At 43.5% G+C, this 27,474-nt stretch overlaps 2 protein-coding genes and 1 long non-coding RNA gene across 3 annotated transcripts in view; 1 reads left to right on the plus strand and 2 right to left on the minus strand.

Moving 5' to 3' along the window:
• RUVBL1 (RuvB like AAA ATPase 1) overlaps nt 1–8,824 on the minus strand; it is a 22,353-nt gene extending 13,529 nt beyond the window's left edge. The window contains exons 1-5 of the mRNA XM_005288390.5: nt 8,527–8,824; nt 7,195–7,281; nt 6,246–6,378; nt 2,193–2,344; nt 500–589 (exon numbers count right to left, since the gene is read on the minus strand). Coding sequence (XP_005288447.1) covers nt 500–589; nt 2,193–2,344; nt 6,246–6,378; nt 7,195–7,281; nt 8,527–8,667 — 603 coding nt within the window. The 5' untranslated portion in view covers nt 8,668–8,824. The remainder of the gene's footprint in view (nt 1–499; nt 590–2,192; nt 2,345–6,245; nt 6,379–7,194; nt 7,282–8,526) is intronic.
• A 4,296-nt stretch (nt 8,825–13,120) lies between these two features.
• Nucleotides 13,121–25,298, minus strand: LOC135972554 (uncharacterized). Its single transcript, XR_010589049.1, has 2 exons — nt 25,088–25,298; nt 13,121–15,060 (listed from the first exon to the last, which is right to left on the minus strand). It is a non-coding gene; the product is annotated as an uncharacterized LOC135972554 (long non-coding RNA).
• Nucleotides 25,265–27,474, plus strand: part of EEFSEC (eukaryotic elongation factor, selenocysteine-tRNA specific) — a 172,552-nt gene continuing 170,342 nt past the window's right edge. The window contains exon 1 of the mRNA XM_008168009.4: nt 25,265–25,746. Coding sequence (XP_008166231.2) covers nt 25,272–25,746 — 475 coding nt within the window. The 5' untranslated portion in view covers nt 25,265–25,271. The remainder of the gene's footprint in view (nt 25,747–27,474) is intronic.

A 27,474-nucleotide genomic window follows, 5' to 3' on the forward strand; every position in this document is an offset into this window, starting at 1 on the left:
TATTATGCTCATCCATTAAACAGCAAGTATCACTGTACACTACATTTTAAATCAGATATAAAAAGAATGCTAACTAATGCAGTATTCCCTTCTACATGCATACATCTTGTGGAGAAAATATCAGAGAGATAAAAGAAAGATTAAATACACTGCATATTTCAGTTTGAGAATGACTAAAGTTGTTTGGGTTTTTTCCCCTTCCTTTTGAAAAGATGTCTTGGTCTTAAAGGTTAAAGGAATGAAAGCTCATCCCAGGCAGCTGCAGAGACGGCTTCCTTGCCAAGATGACCTTAATTGTGAACTGGATGACTACCCTGTCTTGAGGCAGGAGGAATGTCTCCCTCCACAGCAGCAAAGTCCCGGACCTTTCTTTAACAGTCTTATCCAGCCTGTCCAAGTCAAATAAGGTTAATAGGTCACAGGGCCTTTGGCCAAGGGACACTGGAAATTCTCTGAGTACACAAAGCAGGATAATAGTCAAGTCATGTTTTGGCTTTACCTTGACAGCTCCACTGTTTGCTTCAATATAAATCACATCCCCGGCTTCCACGCGCTCCTTCTGTAAACTTTCAAAGATGCTGGGGTCCAACTGGAGACAAACAACATGGGAGATTAGACAGTTCCATTGTATTGCAGAATGAGCATGAAACAAGAGATTTAAACCAAAGCTTGTTAGATAGTCTGACAAAATGAGTTAAGATTTCACAAAGTTGGAAGTTCTGAGGCTCAATTCAATCTTTAGGGCAAGACCTAGATCAGGATGCACAAAGGGTATTGTAAAATTTCCTTATTCACTTCCCCTGCTATTTGAGGAAGAGGTTTTGAGACTAAGTCATATTTACTGCTTTACTTAACTTTTATTTATAGAGGGTATTTAAACTTTTCTTGCCTAATTTGTTCTTCTGCTGAATTAATGTTATTTAACAAATTGCATTATGCCAAGTTGTGAGGATGCTGGTATATATCGGGAAGAGGATGCCTTTACATTTCATACTGATATACTCTTTGTTCTCAGGGTGCAGTGCTTTTCTTGGCTGCTAGTCTAGCCTTATAAAGGGCTAGCTGTTGGTTCTGGAATAGACTGCACCTGTCGACCACTCAATGTCTTATGTTTTTATGGAGTAATGTGACCCTTTTACTATAGACTCGGACTTTAGGGTCAGAAGGGACCATCACGATTATCTAGTCTGACCTCCTTTTGTTCTCTTTCCTATATGCAGTTACTAAATGAGCAAGATGGAAGCCAGAACATGGCATGTGCTTTTGTTTTTCTTGGGTGAATGGTTCATTTACTTCCACTAAGGATTCTCTTATTTTGCATCTTCAAAATGAACAAATAAAAAGACAATACGTGCTAAACAGCAGAGATACTGCTGTAAATTCTCTTATCCCCATTTTATATAGTGTATAGGGAAGGAAAACTGAGGTACAGATTAAGTGACTTGTCTACGGAAACAAAAGGAGTCAGGGTCTGACCTAGGAACAGAACTGGGTTTTTGGCTCCCAGTCACATGTTCAGACCACTGGACCTTCCTCCTTAACATAAAAAGGAGGCAAGGAACATATGAAATAATTTACATTAATACAGGCAAGATTTCAAGAACCTATCTTCCAATATTCAGGTGGAGTATTAGCTTAAAAGAAAATAAAGTGCTTCCTTATGTATTTAACTGTTACGATAAATATGGAGCTGTAGTTGGGGTCAGCCTCAGCATCACATACCAGCAAAATGTGCTGCCTTAGAGAGGCAGATCCATTTGGCTCCTGAGTTCAGTCATTTGTTCCATGGGGCTGGTAATGCTATCAAAGTGGCCCTCTCAGGCATCTCTTGCAGTCTGAGCTATACTTTGAGCTGTCTGAAGGTGTGTGTTTGGTGGGGAAAGTTAGGGGGAAATGGCACTTTTAGAGGATCCCTGGATCAACAAATCCCCCTGTAGCTGAACACAGAAGGTTACCTGAAGTCAAGTCTTTAAATTACTAGTAAGAGACCCAAGAGTCTAATATTTCTATATAATATGAACAAGTCATTTTGTTCACTACCAGTACACAGGTGACAGGGGGAAGAAATCGGCTATTTTTAACTTTATTTGGTACCGGGCTAGAGATCACAAAATTAGGTAAGATGGGAACAAAGGTGAAAGGATGCATATCTGGGACACTGAATTAAATGCTGGAGAATTTATCATATATACCTTCAGCTGCTTCGTTCCTTTTGCTGTTTTGAGTCCTATAATTACATGGCTGATGGTTTTGCCATATCCACCCATCGGGTTCTCAGTCTCACATGGAGTTAATTCTGTGACTTCACCTTCATAAACTTCCTTGGTCTCTTTTATCCTCAATCCTACAAGAAATAGTTTACATGAGTTGCACTGTATAAATAAGTGGCCATTTACATTTAATTATTCTTGACTCTTATTCACCATCTAGAAGTCATTCTGGCCACTGTCTATAAACTTGAGAGCATCGAGGGTGTTTACATACTACAATGTACTTCATGGTTATTCTCTTCTTTGGAAACTAGAAAATAAAATTAATACCCCATTGTTGTTTTTTTTATATTAGTAGGAGAGAAAATTGATCCCCAGGTAACTTAATTGGAAAGCTAAGGACATTCATGCAATTCAGTCATACCTGACCAACAATGATGGTATTAGGGACACTGATTTTAAAAATCAGTGCCTTCATATAACTTTAGAGATTCTAGTAACAAAGTTAAAGATAAAAATGTATGTTAACTAATTTATTTTAAAGAGATTCTGACAGAGGTTAAGGTTTAGTATTTAAAGTGTTTTTTAAATTAATGTACTGTATTATAGCCAAAGATGCACCAGATATAATTAAAGAGACCTCTGGTGGTGTGCAAAATTCAAACTATTCCTGCATTTCTGACAGCAGAGCCCCATTAGAGATATGTAGACTTTTCTAGTCTGTGTACTTCTCTAGGACTCCCATTACCATAGTGTCTATTACTCCCTCTATGGCCATCTATAATTAAAACCTTCATTTATATTTTAGGTTTCTAAATATGGGGCAGAGAGAGTTTTATTCTTAGGATAATCTGACCATAAAATATCACCACCACAATTATGCAAAGGTTCCAACTACACGAAAGTTCAAAGAATCCACTCCTTAACAGGCACTGTAAAATAGATATGTTATGAGGTTCATACACCATCCCAAAAATAAAAAGTGGACTGTATTGAGACACAAGGGAACTCATTCTGTACAGGACTGGAGGTCACCAGAACCCTATAAAAGTTCCCTTGTTTTGTAGCTTTTCATTTTGCTTTGAAATAAATACATGGACCAGATACTTCATCAGTAATCTTGAGTTGCTGATTGGGTGGGGGGTGGGAATAATTTTGACAAAAATAATATGGGTCTGTCTCCCCCTACTGGTCTCATATTAAGAATGGGATTTTTAAAGTAAGACACATAAATGTGAATTATAAATAAAGAGTTTGATAATTTTCAGTGCAATTGTTAGTTTACCTTTGTTGTTGAATACCCTGCAATACACATCATGTGGAATATAATTTCAGAAATTTAACATTTCTATATAGTGTCTTGGGTGTGCCTTAACAGAGAAATTAACAAGTCTCTGCTTTGAACACCTTATTATTTAAGTGACATGAAATGATGCAGGGAAGATAGCATATCACAGAGGTTTACAGCTAATGGTGCTTGCTCTAGCCAATGGAATGAATAGTTTATCATTGCTCCTTAGTTGTTAGAGATTTTAATTGGATGTAGTAGGAACAAGGTTTATTTTAGGCAAGAGGCAAATTTGGAGTTTAGATATGAAGATGATCTAGGTCAAAGAGCTCTCTAATGGAGGCATTTCCTGTGGTTATATTCAGATGCATGATTCTAAAAAGGAACTTATGGGGTTCTATATTTATTGGCTTAATAGTACAAAGAGAAGTAAAATCTTGTTTGGCATGTAAGCAAGCAGTTATAGGTTGGAGACAAAACAGCCACTGCTTAAACAGTATATTTATTCCTTATAAGAGATTTTTGACTGTAACTATACTTTAACATTTTCTGTCAAAATCTTTGCCAAATGCTAATAAGTTCTATACAGGATTAACATCCGTGCTACTTTTTTTTTTTTTTTTTTAAATCAGAGGACAGAGTTGCCCTATAATCTTCTAGTCCCAGTACATCTTGTCTTTTTATGTCTCTTATGAACCATAAGCTCTCCACAGCAGAGACTACCTGTCTTGATGAGTCCTGAACAACCCCAAGCACATGTCAGACCCTGATAATAAGTCTAGGTATTAAGGAATCCTGACAATAATAATTCTGACAGAGAGCACCTTCAATATGGCAAAGAAAACAATCTAAACGAGAGATGGGAACCACACTGGGTACATTGTTAGAACGTGTGTCAATGAGCAGGGCCCAGAACAAATGGAGAATCTGATGCACTAGTGGTTGTCCGTAGGGGTACTGTTCCCAAACACAGCAGACGCTTGCTGTATCCAAGAATAAGAAACCCTGTGAATGAGACTCGGGTATCTGACTGTTAGTCAGAATCATTTCAATAATACTGTGGTGGCTAAACCAACTGAAAGTACTATGCATGAGATGTATAACAGGCCACACATATTGTGACCTGCTATGTGAAGAATCACATGAAAACCCATACTGTAAGCATCAGGACTACAGTGAGGCTTGAGACAAGTTGCTCCTACACACAAGACGTGTTATCTTACAATCATCACATGCCTTGCATTGGGGTTATTCCAATTAGAAAACAAAACCCTTTTCTGAAAACACGCACAAGAAATTCCTTTTTATGACAGTGAAAATAAAACTTTCCAAAAATTAGATCTGAGCAGGATTGGAAAGTGTTTAATTCATGTAAAACAGGGAGTCATTAGTCCTTTAAAATATGTTTGGATTTTTTGTAATTGGTGTTAAAAGGAACGAATCTCCCCAAAGGAATGTTTTACAATAACTTGCATTAGGTAAATCTGACTTGGAATTCAATAGAAGGGAATAGAGGAATCTCAGTCTTTCACTAGCATGACTCTTTGTTTAGAAGCATCCCTGTGCTGACCTTCAGGGAATGTGAAGCACCAACAATGTGGTTGGCTGTTAACTAGAGGGAGTTAAATTAGTGCGATCTCTAGGAATGACAATATGGATGACACAGGTTTCATCTGCTGGTTCAAGTTTCCAAAGCTCTGACAAGGAATTTCATCACATCAAGGAAATATTGTAGACTGCTCTCTCTCATCTCCGATCTCCCTCCTCGCAAGCCGTGCCAACCTAACGGTAACCTACAGATCAGACTACTGAAAATCGCCTTCTTATAGAAATCAATGGGACACTTTTGTTTGGTTGCAGGCTTGAGAGAGATTCTTCACCAAATACCTAGCTGAAATCCACAGTGAATCATTACATAGAAGCCAGGGAAATTAACTGATACTGTGTTCAGAGTGAAAACAATTAGGCTATCTTTATGTAATCCAAATGCATGCAAGGGCCATTTTTGACTTACTTTATCAGTTGTCAGAAGCAATCATATAGAAAAAATACAAGATTAATTTAAAGACTCAATGATCTTTTGTTGCAAATTTAACTTTGTTCTTTCAGATAAAATGAAACCCAGACAATTCAAGTTAATTTTGTCTTTAATTCTAGAATGCATTTACCACTTAATAAGATACTCATCTTACTAGCATGGAACATTTTCTTGTGCTCACTTAGAATAAAATGTCAGGCAAAGTACTGATATGTAGGAGACTTAGGTTTAAGTTCTTGGCTAGCAGGGATTGAGAATGTTGTCAAGAGAAAGAGAGGAGCATTTCCCTCTCTACAAAACCCTCCAGACCCAAGACTCATGTTGACAGATTCTAAAGAGAATATTTTTCTAACTTTGTCCAGCAACAATATGCAGGAATAGGAGAAGATCCTGGAGGACAAGGCAAGAGAATGGAAAAGTTTCCCTCGTGCCACAGCCTTGGGAGGGAGATGGACTGGAATAACTGAGGTGACAAAGACATGAGCACTGCATTAAGTTTCATAGTGCAGAAAACCCATACTGACTCAGCTAAGATGAGGAACAAGACCAAATGAAACGGGGCTAAAAAGAACTTTGAAAACTGGAGCATGAAAACACGGCCCCTCACCAGAATTACTGGGAAAAGCTAGTGTTCTGTTGTTCAGATTTTTTTTTCTCTTTTTTTAAAAACCCAAACATAAGCACTTTACTCTTCTATTTTAACACTTACCTATTGCTCTTCTGAAATTTTCCATCAGGACTTCGGTCTTCTTGATCTCGGTGGAGTATACCTCACTTCCAACCATAGGACAAAATGGAACCTTGCTTCCCAACTCTTGAGCAATAGCTAGAGCCAAAGCAGTCTATAAAAATTCAAGAGACTGAACTATTACACACTTAAAAATTCTCATGAGAAATAAATGTATAATGACTAAAAGATCTTGTGGAAAAGAGAATTACCACTCCAGAAGGTTAAAATACTTTGCTCATTATATCACCTTTTGTCCAAGAATCTGCAAGTGCTTTAAAATATTATTTTAAGCCTCACAGTGCTCAATTTTATAAATAGAGTACTACAAGTGGCTCCAATGAGACATTGGAAGAATGAGAAGTGGAACCTAGGAATCCTGATTCCCAGGTCCTATGTTCTTATCCACTCTACTTTCTCATATACAACTACAGCACTTTTCCCTTACATCATGGCTTTTATCCAAGGATTATAAAGCATTGTCAAGAAACATTTTTAAGCTAGTCATAAAATAGTTTGGTAGTATCGGGCAGTGTCTTTTTAACATCCAGTATGAAAGATGGTAAGTCTTGTAAAGTGCAAGGAACAAAAGTTAAAATGCTTTTAAAATCCCAAATGTATATGTTTAAGAAGACCTTTCTTTGAAAACCACATGCTTCATATTACGTTTTCATTCACTCATGTACACAGAGTGGTTTTTACACTGTTGGCACTAGAATGAGATACTGCCACTGCATGCTCATAAGATGGCAAAATACAATTTGGAGCAAGGATCAATGCTAGCTCAACTCTGGCTCAAGTTTAAACTTTAAAAAAGCTTCAGTAACTGGAGAAGGAACCTGCTGAAATTATTACTAGGAAATATTTGACACCACTATATTTAAGATAGAGGGGTAGAGAACAGCTTCAGCGCTGAGAAGAAAGACAATACCTTGCCAGTTCCAGGAGGTCCTGCCAACAGCACAGCTCTACCAGCCATTTTCTTGCTTTTGATCAATTCCACTATAACACCACAAGCCTATAAATTAAAGAAATGAATTTAGATATTTATCAGAACACTTAAAGATTAAAGTGTTTAAGAATGTTCCTTTACAGGTAGACACAATAATACTTTTACACTGCCAGATCACCTTTCATTCCAGAGGAACCCACGGTGCTTTATAAGAATTAGTACTAATAACACCATTAAGATTAAGTATGATCTCAATAATAGATGGGGAAACTCAGGCCAAGACACAAGAAGTGATTTCCCCAGATCACTGAAAATCTGTGGCAGATGTACAAATAGAACCTGGGAGTTCTGACTCTTTACTGTAAACACAAACTTCTTATATGTACCTGTAAGTATTTGAGAATGGAGTGGCTCTTAAACCTTTAGAGCAGGGGTAGGCAACCTATGGCATGCATGCCAAAGGCGGCACGCAAGCTGATTTTCAGTGGCACTCACACTCCCTGGGTCCTGACCACCAGTCCTGCATTTTAATTTAATTTTAAATGAAGCTTCTTAAACATTTTAAAACCCTTATTTACTTTACATACAACGATAGTTGAGTTATATATTATAGACTTATAGAAAGAGACCTTCTAAAAACGTTAAAATGTATGACTGGCACACAAAACCTTAAATTAGAGTGAATAAATGAAGACTCGGCACCCCACTTCTGAAAGGTTGCCGACCCCTGCTTTAGGATATAAAGAGAGATACACGAGAGTGTGGTCCAGTGGATAAGACAGGGGCCTGAGAGTTAGCAGATCTGGGTTCCACCCAAATTAATGAGCTGCTGTGTGACCTCGGGTGAGTTCACTTTGCCGCTCTGTGCCTCAGTTTCCCCATCATACGAAACAGATGATGACACCAATCTTCTGTGGTAAAGTGCTTTGACATCTGTGGATGCGTGGTGCTATAAGGGTGAGCTGCCATAGCTGAGGTTAGACTAAGGAGGCCTGCAGGGCGCAGGTAATTACGAAAGGGCCAACAGGAGAGACAAAGATTTAAGCAGCTGGATTCTGGTCCCTCCAAGTGGCCGGGGAGGGGGCAGAACAAGTAGTCCCGGCAGGGGGCCCACGAAGCAGCTGGGCCGGATATTTCAGCTCCCAGGTGGCTGTTTTGGCGCCAGTTCGGTTAAGGGATGGGGCTCTCAGAGAGGGGGTGGGATGTGCAAACAGGCAGCAGCGCCCCCCCCCAACGGCCTCGCCGCTCCCCACGGGGGCCCTTTTATGCCTTCTGGGCACCCCGCGCCGCCCGTGGGTCGGGGACCCTCACCTCTCGGGCGTTCTCCTGCCCCACCAGCCCGGCCCCCGCCGGCTTGGCCGCGCCGCTCTCATCCAGCCCCAGCCCCTTCACGTGGCTGTGCGCGGCGATGCGCTGCGTCTTCGAAGTGCTCTTCACCTCCTCGATCTTCATCCCGGCGGCAACGGGCTCGGGGGTGCGGGGCGGACACCGGGCTGCAGCTCCCTCCTCTCCAGGCGGGCACGGGTAACATGCGGCCCGCGCGTTACCAAGGCTCCCGGCGCCTGGCCCGCTAATCCCGCCCTCTACCTTGCCATTGGCCAGCGCCGCACGAGCTTCGCTGCTTATTGGAAAGGGCATGTGTCTGTTACTGCGAAGGCTTGAAAGCCCGCCCATCCACTTCCACTTGTGCTCTTAATAGAGGTTCCGGGTTCGCCCGCGTGCTCTGGCGCTATTGGGCCGGGATAAGGCAGTCTCTGTGGGACCCAAGCCAAGGGTGACAGAGGCTGGGGGAAGGAATTACAGGATCCGCGTGGGGCCTGGGAGGAGGTGTAATAACCACAGCTAGGGGGATTCCCATGCTTGGGAGACTCCCCTCCCAGGTCAGGTGCCTGGGGAATCTTGGGCTGCTCAGGTTACAGCCTCGTGCCCCTCTGGTAAATGGAGGGGCGCGAGGACTGCTTGTTTCTAATGAATAGCAATAACTAGATTTATTTTCCGAGACAGTGGCTGTGTCAACATGGCAAAGGGCACAAGCATTTGCTTGCTCTAGAGGTCTCCCGAAGCACGCAGCCCTGTCTCGTAAAATGGGCCGCCGCTGATTGAGCCTGATTGTTTTGCTGGAACTGACTGGTTGTGCAGGTATGGGAGAGGCATGGGGTCTCTTGCCCCTGGGCTCAGTTGGCCCATTGATTTTGCACTGGTCTGGAAAAGGGTGTAACCATCAGTGAAATAGTGATAGCTTGAAGAAAACACTTCTTAAAAATCTATACTTTGGTCCCACTAACACTTCCCTTTTAGCTAACACTTCCCTTTTAAAGAAATAATGCTCTAAATACTTCTAATAGAGGTAGCAAAATAAACCTTTTATCTTCCAGCTGTCTTGCAATTTCCTTCATTAACATTTTATAATGTTTTGTATTAACCATGTACATGGAACAGTAATTTTTCCATACAAAGTGTTTGTGTAAGCAGCTGAGTTCTGATTTGGCTCTGAACAATATACATACTCTGTATATACATAAGCATATCCCCTTTATGGGGTTTCTCATTATTCATAACCAAAATGAGATTCCCTCCACCTTGCATATGGCTGTTTTTGGAGTGTCCCTAGAATGTCTTCTACCTCACTTTGCTGTGCAGAGCTATATTCTATATACATTTTGTATTCTGGCTGTACCTAACAAGATGCCCCGTCACTCTAACTTTACAATAAGTCCCCTGCATTTTTATGTAGGATGACTCACCAAAAGAACTTTGCATTCCTATGCAGGGTCCTAAACTATAACTATCCTGTTATAATCTGCTACTATTTATTGCAGCAGTTTTGGAGTATTTGGGTGACTATTTAAACTACATTTAAAATACTAGAAAAATGGGAAAATTTTATAATATTAAACTACTAGGGTGTTCTGTATATTTAAAATACCAAACACTAGAGAAATGTGTAATATTTTAAATAGTATGATGATGTGCAGGGACATTACCTGGTAAATAAAGGGATAGCTCCAGTTCAGCTTTCCCCTCCCCTTTTACAAGTAATGCAGTGGGGTCCAGGTGAAGGTGGTTGGAGCTCAGTGGGGGTGTCGGGGAGGGTCTGGATGTGGGGAGGGATAGAGCTCTGCATGGGGGTCTGGGTGTGGGGGGTTCAGTGGGGAGGGTCCAGATCCTAGGGGAGTGGGGCTTAGTGAGGTGGGGGATCCCAGGGGCAGCTGGTTGGGGCTTGGTGGGCTGGGGATCTGGGTGACTCATCAGGGTGATCCAGGTGCAGGGAGAGTGGGGCTTGTTGGGGGGCAGGGAGTTCTGGGTGCAGGGGGGTGAGGCTCAGCAGGAGGGTCTGGGTATGAGAGGGTCTGGATGCACAGGGGTTGAGTGGATGGGGGAGCAGTTCCCTGTACAGTGATCCCTCTCCCTGCAGTTGAGGAGCGATTGGGGTGTGTGGGGGGGAGTTTGCAGAGCTTCCTGCAGCCTGGGAAGAAATCTGGGGGTGGGTCTGACCCAGCCCTGGATCCTGTGCAGTGGAAGAGGCAGTCCCATCCTCCCCAGCCCAGCCAGACTAGCTGAGCCTGGCACAGGGTAGGAGCCACCAGCCGGGTCTTCCCCAGTCCTGCCCCACAGTGATTTACTTCTCTGCCAGCTGCCCTGGGCACCCAAAACATACTGCTGGAGAGGTTCGCATGACCACTCTTGTGGCTTTCCCCTCAGAAAATCATTTTTCTGTAGGGAAGCAAAGAAATCTGTGGGGGACATAAATTCTGCACATGTGCAGTGGTGCAGAATTCCCCCAGGAGTAAAATGTTATTAGCTGGTATAGTCCTGTTTCAAGCATCTTGCAGTTCTGGGAAAACAATCATCAAGTTCTCTAAGAGTTTTAAAGACAATGACATAACAGGAAGTCAAGGGTACGGGTAAAATCTTATCAATGGAGAAACCAGAAAGAACCAGTGAGTGAACCATATATCAATTTTTTTAGCTTGTATTAAAATCTGCCCAATCAACATATAAAACCTGACATCTCTTCTGAAACGGCAGGGGATAGTTTGGGTAATCTATTGTATCACACCTGACAATCACTAACTTATATCTCTGTGGTAGTGCACAAACAGTTTTGGGGAAAATCACCATTAATCTTTTAATATGGAGCCAGAGAGTGGATAGCAATATTCTACTTTTGTAGGATCTTGAGAAGCTTTTTAAACAATAATTAAGGTTCTCAACTCCCCTGTAAGATAGGCTTTATTATCTCTCTTTTGTATTTGGACACACAGAGAGGTTAAATGGTTTGCCTAAGGCAATAGTGAGTCAACGGCAGATCTGAGAATAGAACACAGGAGTATTGGTTGTTATGCCCTGCTATGTTCGGTGGATAAAACTCTATCCTACACTGAGGATTGAATTTTAATCTCTACCTGCAGAGAGTACATTAATTAAAGTCATCTTGGTTTTTGCCATATGCAGCGAAATTTAGGTCAAGTGACCACCACAGTTTTTTGCTTGGTGTAGCTAATTCTTCCACCTCTTGCTCATCTGAACAGACCTATGATTTCAACAGGATTACTCTCATCCACAAGATGAGAAGGGATTGGCCTGTCTTATTTCATTTTGTGTTGTCTTTGTTTTGAGTATTTCACTGTACTTGTTCTTTTTAAAGTGGAGACAATTTATATGGGGGGAAAACCCCCAACCAAAGAGTCACAGCTCGTCAGACCACACAGGATTAATTGTATGTTTCCCAAAAAGGGCAAAGTAGAAGTGGTACTACAGTAAAGTCTTAAGGCTGAACTTAAACAGCTTAGGGGATCTGTTGTAATTGATGTCTGATGTGAATGAGCATGTGTTGTTATGATACATCAACATGAGAAATATTGAGCTTGAACTTAACACGATTTTCTTGACCTTGGCTGGCCAAGGCATTTATTTTAGGAGAAAGTTGGGGGAGGTTAAATTCACTCTAGATGTTAAGCATGAGTCATTCATCTCTTTCCTCTATACCAATGGTGTTTTTTAGCAGAATTTGAGACAGTTTTGAGACCTTGCGGTCCCTCTCACATTATAAACGCTTTGAGCATAATCCAATATTTCACTAACCATTTAGCCAGAAAAATAATACCTGCCGTTCACATAGTCTGAATTGTTATTCCCCAGGTTTAAGAAACTCATTTCACTCCAGTTTCTCTTCTGCCCTCCACCCCCAGCCCTCCTATAGGTCTCCTCTTTGGTACAGACGTCATGTGATACTTGAGGTGGGAGCTGGAGACTTCAGAGCTGTTTTCTTAGACTAAATGTTTGAGGTTACAGGACCTGGCCTAGTTTCACATAAGTTTTCAAATTTCAGTGGGACATGCCAAATCCTGAAACTGTCAAATAGTGTATTATTTTTGGAGAGAAAGAATGTGTGTGTGTGTGTATGTGTATGTGTGTGAGAGAGGAGAATGACCTTTGCATTTTTAGCCCTTCCCAAAAGTCTGACTTCCTGCCCTCTCTCCCATGAGTCTTGGAAAACCTTAGCAAACAAAGTGAACAATTCTGAAGCAAGAATTCAGCATAGAAAAGAGGATATTATATTGAGGGGGGCAAAAATGACTTTATGCCATTGTTTGTTTCTTTATATTGTGTAGAGAAGCCTGGAAGTTTATTTTCTTACCTTAGAAATATCAGGAATATAAAGTCTTGTTTACCATATTGCTAGAGGTCTCTTTTGGAGAGAATTGGATTGGGAGTTTCTTGAACCCTTCATCAAAGGAGGCTGTTAAATCTCTAACACAGGTATCTTTTCTTCTAACTCTTTCTAAGGGATTTGAGGTAGTAACCAACCAAAAGGGGGAAAAATAATCTGAATAAAAATCATTCCCTTCTCAATTCACCAGGTTTCACATCCTTGGTATCTGTGACATCATAAATGTACAAGTTTTCTAGGAAAAATTGGTTTTATTTTAGACCCTCATCCTGCAAAGGGATCTACCTCTTTGAGGCACTTTACGGTCAAAGGCCCCAATTCTGCAAACTGTTTGAGGCAGGGACCTCATGCAGTGCATAAGTACTGTGAGGCATTTAGCATAACTCTGAGCATTGTAGCATAATATCCTGATAACTTAAATTTCTTATGTAAAAACAAATGGAAGAAAACACTGCCTCCCTTAACAAACAAACAAACTAAACCCCTTAAAAGTTTCAAGCCTTGTTTATACATCTCGAGGAAACAAAAGGGAGTACAAATCCATGTTTTTTCCTTTACAAGTCAACTTTAAGATTATAAAAGCTGAAGAATAAACAGAAATGCATTTTTCTTGCATAAGAAGTAAATTAAAATTGTAAATCCACAGAAGTCTTATCATTAATACTAAAATGAATTATACAGTATATTTATAATATGAATGGTGTGTAATGTGATCTAGTAATACATATATGTGAATTATACAGGCATTTTCTTGTATCCTTATGGGGATAGACATACATTTGCAGTTATTTGTGTGTGTGTGTGTGTGTGTGTGTATGAATGTATGTATGTATTGATTGGTTGAGGAGTTCAGGGTAGTAAAGTGTATGTGAGTTCTGAAGAATGATGATTTGACATAAAACAGTTCAAAGCTTGGGCACTTGGTTAGAAATGTGACATATTATGCCTAATCCAGCTCCCTTGTCAAAACTCTCATTGATGGCAGTGGGAGCCAGGACCATTCCTTTGAGTATACTGAATAACCAGGCTAACTGCCTTTATTTTCTCTAGGGAGGCGATGGCCTCTCATAAATCAAGCAGGGAACTGGGACCATCTTCTATTCCTGACTCTGCCACTGAATCATTGTATGACCTTGGCAAGTCACTTAAATTCTTTGTGCCCATAAAATAGAAATTATTTTTACCTAATTTTGTAAAGCATCATAAGAGAAAGGAAATATATAAGATTAAAAATATGAGGCAATGTGCTCTGGAAGAATAAACATACAGTCGTGATTCAAAATTCTAAATTCAAATCTCAGCCTTGCCGTATATGACCTTGGGCAAGTCACTTCACATATTTCCCTCAGTTTTCCCATCTGTTATATGGACATAATGCTGTTGTAAGACTTAATTAATTAATTAATCAGTTAATGTTTTACATCACTTTGAACATATAAAGCACTATTAACTGCTAAGTATTCTTTAACAATATGTATTATTGCATAAGGAAGTTTAAATGTAACTTGTATTGCTTCTCTTGGAAAAAATGTGCAGAATATTGGAAAACCCCTTAACATGCAGGTAATAGCAGTATATCATGTAAGGCCAATTTACTTAGAAACTTGTGAGATGAGATGTCTTTGACATATAGTCCTAAAGTTGACTGATTTATTCAATTTGTTGCCATCTTCTATCATTTCAAAACATTAACATACTTCTAATTTTCAGTCATTACACGATTCAGATACCCTGTCCTCTGGAAATACATTTGTGGATTTTTTTTTTATGTTAAACATACTGGTACCAACATGCCTTCTGTAACTCCTCTGAAGCCAAAGGACTTTTTGACAGTTCTCAAGATATCCAGTGCTGTGAGTCAGCTTGTTACCCCTTGTCTCCAGTGAGAGGGAGTTTTTTGTGTGGTAGCTGGATGTCAGCTTCCTAACACCATCACCTGTTCAGCCATTCAGTCACTCTCCTGTGGGCTGTGCAAGCCCTAACTTGGCCTTGCAGATTAATAAGAGGTACATCCCAATCCCCAACTCCCTTTGAATCGTTCTCCTGTGATATCCAGCCCCTGACAATGGCTGTTCACAGAGATTCCAGATCCTCTTCATCCAACAGTGCAGTGTACCCCAGTTTTTCCTTAAACCATTGCTCCATAAACCACAAAGCATTTATGAGCACTTCTAATAAAACAAGAGAGAAAATAAAGATTTAGCTAGACATGAGAGGAAGTGGTGGAAACAACTGTTTATAAAACATGAATGTGGGTCCACACTCATCAAGTTACCTTTTCGATATACTAATGTTAGGTAAAAAAGCAAGTCCTCACTCACCTCTCCAGCACCCGAGTTCGTGCGGAGTTGGTATGGGCTCACAATCTGTCAGAGACCAGACACCAATTCGTTGATCAACGGGCTCACACTATCCTTAGCTTGAAAGGCTTCAGAGTAAGTGTGGCAAGTTTATTAGGGGTGAGCATCAATATTTATACACAGAAGTAAACAAAGTGATTAACAGATCATAATGGTCATGTATAATCAAACAAGATTTTACAGGATAAAACAGGTTAAAATGTACATTCAGAAAGAGATAAGGGGAGATGGCTACTTAAGGGGAGGGGGGGTGTCATGAGTAGTTCGCAGGTCAGAGCTTTGATTAAAAGTTCAGACAGAGACATCAAGTCTGGGTTAAGTTTAAGCTCATCAAAAGTTCAGACTCAACATTCCTCCATTTGTAGCTTTGGGATAACTATTTACCAAAAGCTACACCCCATTTTAAGGAGCCAAGGGCCGCTTGGCAATTTCAGCCTGGGCCAACTCGAAGAGAGTAAGGCCCTTGGCTGAAGTAGGAAAAGAATAAACTGACCCACATGAGTCTATGAGGGAGGGGACACACTGAATACAGCAACACAGTATTATAAGGATTACTATGGCCCCAACAATACCCAACAAGAGTTTTTTAACCCACCCAAATCCAGGCAGCCAATTCCATAAGGCTCCCCACCAATCATAAGGTGGCTGGCCAGAAGAGTAGTTCTTAGCTATTTCCCTTAGATGTTTGGTACGTTGAAAAGTGTCAGAGTAGGTGTCATTTACAAAAACACAGCATTCTTCATTTATGAGGGCGCAAGTTCCTCCCTGGGCTGCTAACATTATGTCTAAAGCCATTCGGTTTTGCAAAGCTAACTGGCGCAGCTGGGACATTTCCCCAGCCTGATTCTCAAATAGGGTCGCAGTTTCATTGGTTAAAGATTCTAGTAGTCCCTGTAGACGGATGACACCACCCCTCAAGCTAATGAGACCAGCCCACCGCTGCCACGACAAACCATCACGGATATTAATATCTCTGAAGGTTTCACGGATGTTACGAACGTGGGGAAAATGAGGGGGAGTGAGGGAGATGCGAGAAGGCGGTGTTAGCCATGCCAAATAACATGACCCTGCCCAATCAGGGGAGAGAAAGTAATAAGCTTTGGGCCCGCACACCCAGTATGTTCCATACAAAGCGTTTCGGGTATTCCATTTCTCAAAGTAGGAGGTAAACCACCACCCGTTGGACCACTGTTCCCCTGGTAATGCAGAGGGGTCATTGTGCGAACTGCAGAGGCACAATTTGGTAGTGGTGTTTTCAAAGGGCAGTGTAGTACTGCTTGAGCAGTTGTAGAAGGCAATCGTACGTCCCTTAGCAATTAGTTGGACACCCTTGTGATCTGAGCAGGGCTTCTTAAAAGCTGACTCTGAAGGCCTGCCCACCCATGGAAAAGTTGGATTGGGGTGAGGGATCCACATGTGGGATAAGTGGGATGCGCAAGGCTTGAAGCCAAGATTTTTACTAAAGGCGGTGCCATTAAAATACATGTTGCATTTACTTGTTCCCACAAAAGTTGACCCCTTTTCTTTAACAAAACACAGTGATCCTGTCTGATTGGTTACCCTGAGATATCTGTTAATTGGCACTCCTGTTTTGTCCCATGTAAGATTGTGTTGGACTGGATCTTTTACTCTAGCCAGTGGCATCCAAGTCATATTAGCAGTGGTCAGGGGAATGGGTGTGAAGGGGAGTCCCTGTTCTGCATTTACTGGAAATTGAGTACATACCCAGCAATTACTTCTATTTCCTAAAATACGAGTTTTAACCTCGTGGGAATATCTAATAAAAGCATTATCTTCATAAGCAGAAAATAAACTAAAAAGGCATAATAAAAAACATACAGTTGTCAGAATAAAAGGTCCTCTCATTTTTTCCGAGTCAATTTAAGTCTGATGTCTGAAAGAGGTAAGCTGGTCCACTGGTCGGAGGCAGTGTCCTCAGTGGTGGCAAGAGCTGCTGGTCCGTCACTGTGGTCCACTACGGCTGGCTTGACGTGGGAGTGGTGGATCCAGGATTTGCGTCCTTCCAGGAACACTGCAGTCTGGGTTGTTAAAAGAACCTGGTGGGGTCCAGTAAACCTCGGCTGGAGGGTGTCGCCACGAATGAACTTTTTGGCCCAGACGAAGTCCCCTGGTTGGAACGGGTGGATCTGTTCTTCCAGCGGCACGGTCTGGGAAAACTGCGAGGTTTTCCAAAGGGTACGGAGGCGAGCCTGTAGGGAGAGAAACTGGCACGCGGTCATATGATCCCCTCCCAATAGTGAAACATCAGCACGTGGTAGCGCCCCGCCTTTGAAAGGGGGGTGTCCATAGAGCAGTTCAAAGGGGGATAATCCCAATACACGGGTTGGGCGAGTACGAAGGTGAAACAGGACCAAGGGAAGTACCTGAGGCCACTTTAATCCTGTTTCCTGACAGTATTTAGCCAATGTAAACTTAAGCTCCCTATTCATACGCTCAACTTTCCCGCTAGACTGAGGGTGGTAGGGTGTATGAAAGGAGTGTGAAATGCCCAGTCCTTGTTCTAAACAGCCAAGGACATGACCAGTAAAGTGAGGTCCGCGATCTGAGTCAAGCACGAGAGGGATGCCAAAACGGGGTACAATGTCTCTAAGGAGAATCTTCGCCACTGTGGCAGCAGTACAATTAGCAGTAGGAAAAGCTTCGACCCAGGAAGTCAGAGGGCAAACCAAAACAAGGAGGTGCTTTTTCCCAAAAGCCTTTGGCATATCTGCAAAGTCAATTTGAAGATGTTGAAATGGAGCAGCAGGCGGAGGTCTTCCACCCTTAATTTTTTTAAGAGGCGGAGCAGGTCCATTACGCTGACATGTGCTGCATGCTTTCACTATTGACAGGCAGTAGGGTTGAATGCCTGGAGCATACCAAAAGCGAGCGATGGTGTCCACAAGGGCGTGCGTGCCGTAGTGACCCCCCTTATCATGGTGCCAGCGAACTGCCACAGGGTATGTGGAGCGAGGGAGGCAGGCTCGGCCATCCGACATAAGCCAGGTCCCTTTGACCAGAGTGGCTCCGAGGCTCTCCCACGACTGTAGTTCAGCAGCGGGTACTGGTACGGGGTACGGTGGAGTAAAGGAGGAGGCTGCAATAGCCAACATGGGCATGGCTAAGGGTAAGACGGCAGCCGTCTTGGCGGAAGCGTCAGCCAGGGCATTCCCACGGGTGACGGGGCTATCATCTTTAGTATGGGCCCGGCAGTGAACTACAGCCAGGACCGAGGGTTCTTGGAGGGCGTCCAAAAGCTTGTGGATGAGGGGGAGGTGCTGAATGGGTTTACCGGCAGCTGTCTGGAAACCTCGAAACTTCCAGAGGTGGATGTGACAATGCACAACTCCAAAAGCATACTTGCTATCAGTAAAAATGGTAACGGTCTTACCAGCGGCCAACTGGCAAGCTCGGGCCAGGGCATAGAGTTCGGCGGCTTGGGCTCCCCAGTTGCCTGGCAGTGAGGCGGCCTCTTGAATGTCCCATTCAGAGGTGACTGCATAACCGGTGAAACGCTTGCCATCAACATAGAAGGAGCTTCCGTCCGAGAAGAGGATGCAATCAGGGTTGTCCAGTGGCACGTCAAACAGGTTGTCCCTTATCTGTAAGATGCTATAAACTACTTCCACACAGTCGTGCTGATCCTGGAGGACTGGCAGGTCAGGAAGCAAGGTAGCTGGATTAAGGGGCCCACACCTTTCAAAAATTAGGTTAGTGTCTTCCAAGAGTTCGGCCTCTAGCTGTTGCTGGCGATGGGCCGAAAAGACTTGGGTTGTGCCCCTACGCAGAAGGGCTGACAAGGCATGAGAGGTCCAAACTGTGGTAAAATGACCCAGGGTCAGGCTCTTTGCCTTTGTGATCAGCAGGGCAGCTGCTGCCAGAGTCCTGGTGCAGGATGGGGTTCCCTGAGCGACAGGGTCGATCTGCTGAGAGTAAAAAGCAAGCGGGAAATGGTGGGGCCCGCTCAGCTGGGTAAGGACGCCACTAGCAATTCCGCCCCTCTCGTGGACAAAAAGGTGAAAGGGTTTGCTGTAATTGGGGGGGCGGAGAGACATGGAGGAGGCCACACTGTCCTTGAGTAACTGAAAGGCTTGGATTGTGTCCGGGGACCACTGCAAAGGGTCAGGAGCAAGGTTAGCAGTGAGTCGGTGGAGCGGCTTGCTTAACTCCCCGCAGGACGGTAACCAGGGGCGACAGAAGCCAATTAATCCTAAGAAACCTCGAAGTTGTTTCTTGGTGTTTGGCAGAGGGCAGTTTTGGATAGTCTTTATGCGGACTGGGTCCATTTGTCTTCCCTCTGGGGTTAATAGGAAGCCCAGATATCGGACCTTCTGTGAGACCCACTGAATCTTGTTAGGGTCTACCTTGTGGCCTCTGGTGTGTAGGTATAATAAAAGTGCCTTACCATCGATGCGGAGGGCAGCTTCTTCGCGATTACCTAATAGGATGTCATCTACGTATAGGACTAACGTCGAGCCCTGTGGACTGGTGAAGCCTTCCAAGTCGTGGCGGAGGCATTGGCTGAAAATCGTGGGGCTGTCTCTGTAGCCTTGAGGAAGTCGTTGTCAGACATAACTTTGTCCCTCCCAGGTGAAACCAAAGAGATACTGAGAGTCTGGGTGCACAGGAATGCTGAAAAAAGCTGATTTTAAGTCAATAACAGTGAACCACTCAGCATCCCAGGGGATTTGACTGATGATAGTAGCTGGATCAGGAACTACTGCATGAAGAGGGACCACATACTGATTAACAACCCGTAGATCCTGTACAAAGCGCCAACGAATAGGGTCTCCGTCCTTTTTAGGAGGCTTTTTGACAGGCAGTATAGGGGTGTTACAGGGAGTGCGCTGAGGGCGGACTAGCTTTTGTGCAATGAATCCCTCGATAATGGGGCGGATGCCCTCCCGGGCTTCCAACGACAGGGGGTATTGAGGGACTGACGGGGGGGTTAAGGAGGGCTTCACTTGAATCCTTACTGGCTCTGCTGAAAGGAGCAGGCCAACATCAGTGTCAGAAATTCCCCAGAGGGTTAAAGGCAAGTCAGTGAGGTCAGGGGAGAGAGAGGGGGGGGTTTCCCAATTACCCTGAGTTGGGGCCGAATCTCCTAACACTGTCATCAATAATCCTACCCCTTCAGGAGTGCAGGTTAAAGTAGCCTCAAGCTTACAGAGTAAATCCCGGCCCATCAAAGGGATCGGACAAGCTGGGGAAAAAAGAAAACGGTGAGAAAAATATTTATCAGCATAAATAACATTTAGAGGCAAAGTGAGTCCCAGAGACTGTGGGTTGCCCTCCACCCCAGTTGCAGTTTTAACCTCAGAGGATAGCCAGGGAGAGGGGGCATGATTTAAAAGAGAGAAAGTAGCTCCAGTATCAATGAGGAAGGAGACAGACAGTCCCTGGACTGAAAGGGTTAGACGAGGCTCTTTGCTGGGAGGGGAGAAAGTGAGGAAGGAGCCAGCTAAAGACATTAAGGAAATAAGACCATCACATTGTTTGCCTTCGCCCCCGGGGTACAGTCATTGAGGAGGCTGAGTTTGCTGCAGCTGCTGCTGTTGCCCGTAGTTGATCCAGGCCTGGGGAACGGGCTGAGCTGGTGGTGCAGGGGTGTATTTGTCCCTGGTGTAAGTATCTGCGGATGCAACCAGACCCTCTGGGCGTCCCCAGGGGCATTCACGTTTAAAGTGACCGGGCTGTCCGCACTGAAAACAATTTCCTGGTGGCTGGGGTTGCCAGGACCCTCTTCCCCGAGCACCCTGAAATCCCCTGCCACGGCCACGGCCTCTGCCTCGAACACCGCCGTGAAAAGCTAAAGCCATCAACTTATAATCTTCCTTTTTCTCTTTCTTTTTACTACTTTCCCTTTCTTTTTCCCATGCAAAATCAGCTACGTCCAACACTGAAGTGACTGACTCACCTCCCCAACCAGGGCGAAACTTTAAGAAATAATCCCTTACAGGGGGCACTGACTGATTCACAAAAAACGAAATAAGAGTAGGGTGGTCTGCTTCTCTTTCAGGATCCATCTGAGTGAACATTCGGGCCCCCTCCAATAGCCTCGACCAGAACTTTCTGGGTGGCTCATCAGATTCCTGCCGAATCTGCATGAACTTAGCCTGATTAGGCGAGCGGCGAGCCATTTCTTTGAGTCTCTCTAACAATCGCTCTCGATCTATTCGCAGCTGAGTCAGCCTTGGCTGACTCCAGTCTAGGGGATTCCAGCCAGCAGCTTGATCCCGCCTATCCATCCAAGTAATATTAACCGCATCGCTATCCCCCCATGTCCTTTCTGCCATCCACAATCTACTACGTTCCTCTCCGGTCAAAACTCTACTTAACAACTGATCTACATCCATATAAGTAGGATTATGACTTGAAAACAATCTTTCTAAAAGTTCTGTGATCTTTCGGGGATTTTCCCCAAAGGACCCTGACAACCGTCCCCATTCTTTCAAGTCCCATTCTAGCCATCCTTTATATTCCACAACATTAGTATGTTGTAACTGGCCATTATTGCCCACAAAAGGTTGGTCGTGCACCTGTAAAGGCAGTACTCTACTTTCACCTTTATCACTCACAAAAGGTTTGGCAGAGGCAGCCTCTGGGCTATTCTCAGGGGAGGGGTATGCAACCTGCTGCATCTGCTTGATCATTTGCCTAGTAATTATTCCTCCCGAGGTGTGCCCTTCCATTTCCCCCTTATCCCTCTGCAGAGATTCCGACCTGGAGTCCTGCAGATTCCCCTCTGCGCCCTGGAGAGAGTCCCCCTGCGGAGGAATAGGGGCAGGGGCAGTGGGGACCAACTGACGAGTCAAAACACGCCGTGGTTTACACCCTTCATCGAAATAACATGGAGGGGGTTCACTCTCGGGAGAATACCTGACTGCCATAATTTTTAAAGATTTCCACAGCTCTGCTGCTGTGTCCCAACAAAACCAGTAACATAACTGTCCCGGATGGTCTTTTTCGATCTGGCTCCTTACTCCTCTTAAGGCAGCCTGTTCGAAAGAGCCATACGAAGGCCACCTCATCTCCGGGTCGGCCAATACCGCGGTATACCCAGTCCAATTCCTTACACAAAGTGTGTACAACTTTCTCCTAGACATTCCTGTCTGTACTGGGAGTTTCCCTTCGTTCCATAACTTATTTACAATCCCCAACGGACTCTCAAGAGGCACGCTAGTCCCTTGACCCATGGTGTCTGACAGGAGCCCTCCAACTGGCGTTTACCCTGCTGTCCAGTACACGACCCCTCAATATTGAATTGGCTGGGAGAAATCTCCCGTGGCGCCTGCCAATTCGTATATGAGTGGTCTGACCACTGGACAGAGGCACCGCACCAGAAGGATATCCCGGACGAGCCCCCAAATTGTTAGGTAAAAAAGCAAGTCCTCACTCACCTCTCCAGCACCCGAGTTCGTGCGGAGTTGGTATGGGCTCACAATCTGTCAGAGACCAGACACCAATTCGTTGATCAACGGGCTCACACTATCCTTAGCTTGAAAGGCTTCAGAGTAAGTGTGGCAAGTTTATTAGGGGTGAGCATCAATATTTATACACAGAAGTAAACAAAGTGATTAACAGATCATAATGGTCATGTATAATCAAACAAGATTTTACAGGATAAAACAGGTTAAAATGTACATTCAGAAAGAGATAAGGGGAGATGGCTACTTAAGGGGAGGGGGGGTGTCATGAGTAGTTCGCAGGTCAGAGCTTTGATTAAAAGTTCAGACAGAGACATCAAGTCTGGGTTAAGTTTAAGCTCATCAAAAGTTCAGACTCAACACTAAGGTAGGCTTTCTCCCTAAATTCAGTCTGTTGCAGAGATGACTGATTTCACAAGAACCAGGATCCACACATTCATGAAAGCACCTTGCTCCCTAATGGGTTGTCTCAGTGAATGAATACAGAATACCTTTCGCTACACTCTTATACCGAAACAATCTTTTGTCTTTATTCATGGCTAGGGTGATCTCCTGCCTTCTATAATGTTCCTTTTCATCTCCAAGGTGTTGTGAGTGTTTGCAATTCTTTGATGGTTTTCCATTGACCTTTCTGGGTTGTGGCAAGGGTAGACAATAGAACCTCACATTACCTCACCGCTGACTAGGGAGGGGGACAACTCCTTGCTCCAATGGGTCATCGCCGAGTAGGGTGACCAGTTGTCCCGATTTTATAGGGACAGTCTGGATATTTGGGGCTTTTTCTTATATAGACTTCTATTACCCCCTACCCCGTCCCGATTTTTCACACTTGCTGTCTGGTCACCCTATCCCTGAGACATACTACGTCCTGGTGACTAATTTCTACTCCAAGTCCATAAAGCATACTTTCAGTATAAATACAATATTCCTTAAATATTACCCATATACACATCTTGCAATGATTGAGTCTTGACAAGTTGTGAGCTTTCTGTAGATTCCTTACATGTTACTCTTTATGAATAAATATTCTGTATGATGTGTTCGGTGTAGTGCGTTTGTCAGGGCTGAGGTGAGAAATGTTTGCAAAGAAGAACAGAGGACCCCTTGCCAAGGGGTATCTCTGTCACGGACTTACACAAGGGATACATTTGTCTCTTCTCTTTGACATGCTGTCTTTTGGATGCTTATCCAGCCCTTTTCCTTCCTGCGGGAAGTTTATCTTCTCTTGTGAAGCGCTGTACGGACAACTTCTCATCACTGCTTCCTCTTGACTGCTTACAGGTATGTTTCTAACCAGTTAATTAAAACACATTCTATATAAATTCTTTTCCACTAGGAACCTTTGTAAAAATCCAGAAATTAGTAATACAGAATAAAAGGAGTCTGGTGAGATTGATTTGTTCAAAAATTGACTTTTTGTTTTTAAATGTGGATTTTCCCCCCAAAACAAATCTATCCATATTTTATTCTAAAAAAAACCCAACCAGCATTAAATGTCATCAGCCTGAGGCTCTTAGATACATCACAGTGAGAGGTTCCTTAAAAATAGTTTAGATAGCAAACCAAAGTGTGCAGCTCAGTACCCATCAACAATCCTGTAGTAACAAGTGAGCATGGTGTACGATGAAATAAAATTTAAATTATGAAAGAATTTCAGCACCCAAGGGAATATTATAAATAATTCCCTGGAGGTACTGGTAGGTGATATTCTTAACTTCCCTTCTGTACCTTAACAATGAGTTTCTCTGATGGGTCTTGGTGCACTAGCATGACTCGCCTCCTATTCAGTTTTATACATTCTAAAACACTATAGTAGAGCTTGCTCCAAACTTTATGAATGCAACTCAGTCACCACTGCAGGTTAGAGCATGAACAATTGAGTGGGAGGTAGTGGTACTATCTAATACAGAGAAGAAACTGAATAAACTTGTACAGTTGCTTGAAGCATTTGGGCAGCCCCTGGAGTAGAGGATGTCAATGTTATATTTATATAATGGTAGTGTCAAAGAGTCCAGCAGTGTGCTTGGTGCTGTAAAAACATGAAGAGACAATTCCTGCCCTGGAGGGCTAATAATTCAAGAGACAAATATGAAAGGTTGATGATGGGGATTTAATGTACAAACAAATGAATATAGTGAATATGGATGAGTCCTGGACTTTTTACTTTTGTTTGGGTTGTTTTTCTTATCATGGATGCATGTTATTTACACCAATAACTATGAGTCTGATTTTGTTTATTGTGGCACCTTCCTAACATCCCTTCAGATTTGTACCATGTTGTGTGCATGCTGCTGTATGTATTGTGTGGATCTGTGTATATAGAGGTGGGTATTGTGTGCAATGTGTGTCTACATGTAGTAGGTATGTATTTTGCACAGCTGCGGAATAGATGCTGTAGGTGTAATACTTACAGTGTATCTGAGGTTCCCCATGAGTTCTTCTGGGAGTTGTTTGGTTTTGATTGCAAACTCTGTGAGGCAGCAGCCAGGTTTTCTGGGTCTGGTACAGAACACAGCCCACTGTCAGCTTTAGCAAAGAACAATCCCTGGGCTCCCTCTGCGGGACATGTCCTGAACCACCCCCAGGCCTTGTTATATGACTAGTGTGGGTAACTCCCAACCCCGCCCGGGTGCTAGACGTTCCCTTTCTCCCCAGAGAGGGCGGAACGCCGAGATAGCCCGGAACGGTCGCCGTGGAATCCGTGTTGCCGCGGGGGCGCTATTGGGACCGGGACCGGCGGCGTGCGAAGGGAACAGGGGAGCCATGGCCGGTTCCGCTGCTGTCGCTGCCCCGGGGCCCAGCGCCCCCAGGAGGCTGAATGTGAACGTGGGGGTCCTGGGGCACATCGACAGCGGCAAGACTGCGTTGGCCCGGGCGCTCAGCACCACCAGTTCTACCGCCGCCTTCGACCGGGCCCCGCAGAGCCGAGCTCGGGGCATCACCCTGGACCTGGGCTTCTCCTGCCTCCGCACCCCGCTGCCGCCGCACCTGGGACCCGGCCCCGGCGAGCTCCAGCTCACCCTGGTGGACTGTCCGGGACACGCCTCCCTCATCCGGACCATCATTGGCGGTAAGGGGCGGGGGGGCGACAGGCCCCTGAGAGAGATTGTGACTCTGGAGGGGCGGGGGCTTCTCCCCCGCCCATGTCAGGAGATCTGCTGTCTAGAGAGAAGTGAATCGGGGGAGGGGGGGGAGTGTCTTTGGGGGTCTCGCCTCCTCTGTGTACATGTGGGTATCGTTTCCGAGGATGCAGAGAGCGGGTGGGGTGGGGAGGTTTGAAATGTAAAGAAGTAAAGTTTGTTTTGTGTGCGGTGGGAGGGTTGAAGAGCTGGAAGTTGCCTCCTGCCAGGGGAGGGAAAGGTTAAAACGATCTATACAGTTGCCAAATCCTTCTAGTGGAGACATGATTTGTACAGTACTAGCAAAAGAACTTTTTTGTTGTTATAACTTTCTATACTAGGGCTTTTGCCAGTATGACAATGTCATGAAAAGTTACACCCCCAACCAACGTTACTATGCTAGCAAAAATGTAGCCCTACCCTGTGTGGAGTCAAGATAGCTTATTCCTGTAGTGGAAAAGGAATAAGCTATGCTAAACACAACCTCACACTGATATAACTACATCCACACCAGGGCTCATATTGATATAACTTTCTGTAAAAATTCACACCCGTCACCAAAATATTTTTATTGATACCAAAACTGTATGTAAACCAGTCAGTTTTGCGTATGGTAATGCATTTGTTTTTTAAACATTTCTTTATTGATGGAGAGGATGTGACAATATTAATGGACATAGTTACAATTTCTCTCTCAAATTTCTTGAACTCACCCTCATTTAAATTGTCAGAGGTTGGCAGTGCTGCTGCTGCAGTGTTCATATACACACTTGCTAGAAATTTAGATGCAAAATTCCTACCTAGATTGAGATGTTCTTAACATTTGTGAGACTATAGCGTTAGAAGTACTGTGTACATTTCAGTTCTTTTAAAATGTTTTCCTTGAAAGCAAATTTGAGGTAAAGGAGACTCTGACTTATTCTAGCAGCACATTTTAAAATACATTCACATTTGGGGGTTGGGGGTGGGGGCAGGGAGTGAATCTTCCACCACCTGAACAGGTCTTAAATCATTTTTAGAGCTTGTATAAAGATTTTTTCCTGCTGTAAAACGGGCGATCCTTGTAGGCATTGAGGCCTTCACCGGCAAATTATACTTGAGCCTAAGAGTTTCTGTTAATTTGCATAGATACTTATTTAGTTTTAAAATTAAAAACTAAATGTTTCTCCATTATTGAAAACAAGTAGTGGTGTCAGCAGTCATTATGGTAACTTCTTCTGATCCAATCTTTTTGTATTATTTGGGGGACAGGCTTTAGGATGAGACTTGAAGGATGGTCAGGAAAGTGTTGGAAGGGGAACTTAGTCTGAGGAAGATGCGATTTTAACTTCAGCTCAGTATGTGAACTCTGAAGTGAAGGAATTTGAGATCACTGCATCTTCTAACCCTTGTAGAACTTCAGATTTTCTTCAATATGCTTTTACTTCATTGGTTTGGAAGTTTGTGGTTTAAATTGCTCAAAGGTCCAGCTTATTGTAAACCCAAACACTTATTGGTAAGTGCTGGAGAGAAGTTCTTGTGAGATTTAGATTAGTATTAGGTTTATTTTTGCATGTATTGTTTAACTGTTTCCATATTTTCTTGTATATTGTTGTTGTTCCTTTAATATTTGTAAATACTGGTGTATATAAATCTCTTGTTTCATGTTACCTACATATGTAGTTTAGGTTGATGCTCCT

Source organism: Chrysemys picta, chromosome 7 (assembly GCF_011386835.1).
Source record: "Chrysemys picta bellii isolate R12L10 chromosome 7, ASM1138683v2, whole genome shotgun sequence".
Classification (NCBI taxonomy): domain Eukaryota; kingdom Metazoa; phylum Chordata; order Testudines; family Emydidae; genus Chrysemys; species Chrysemys picta.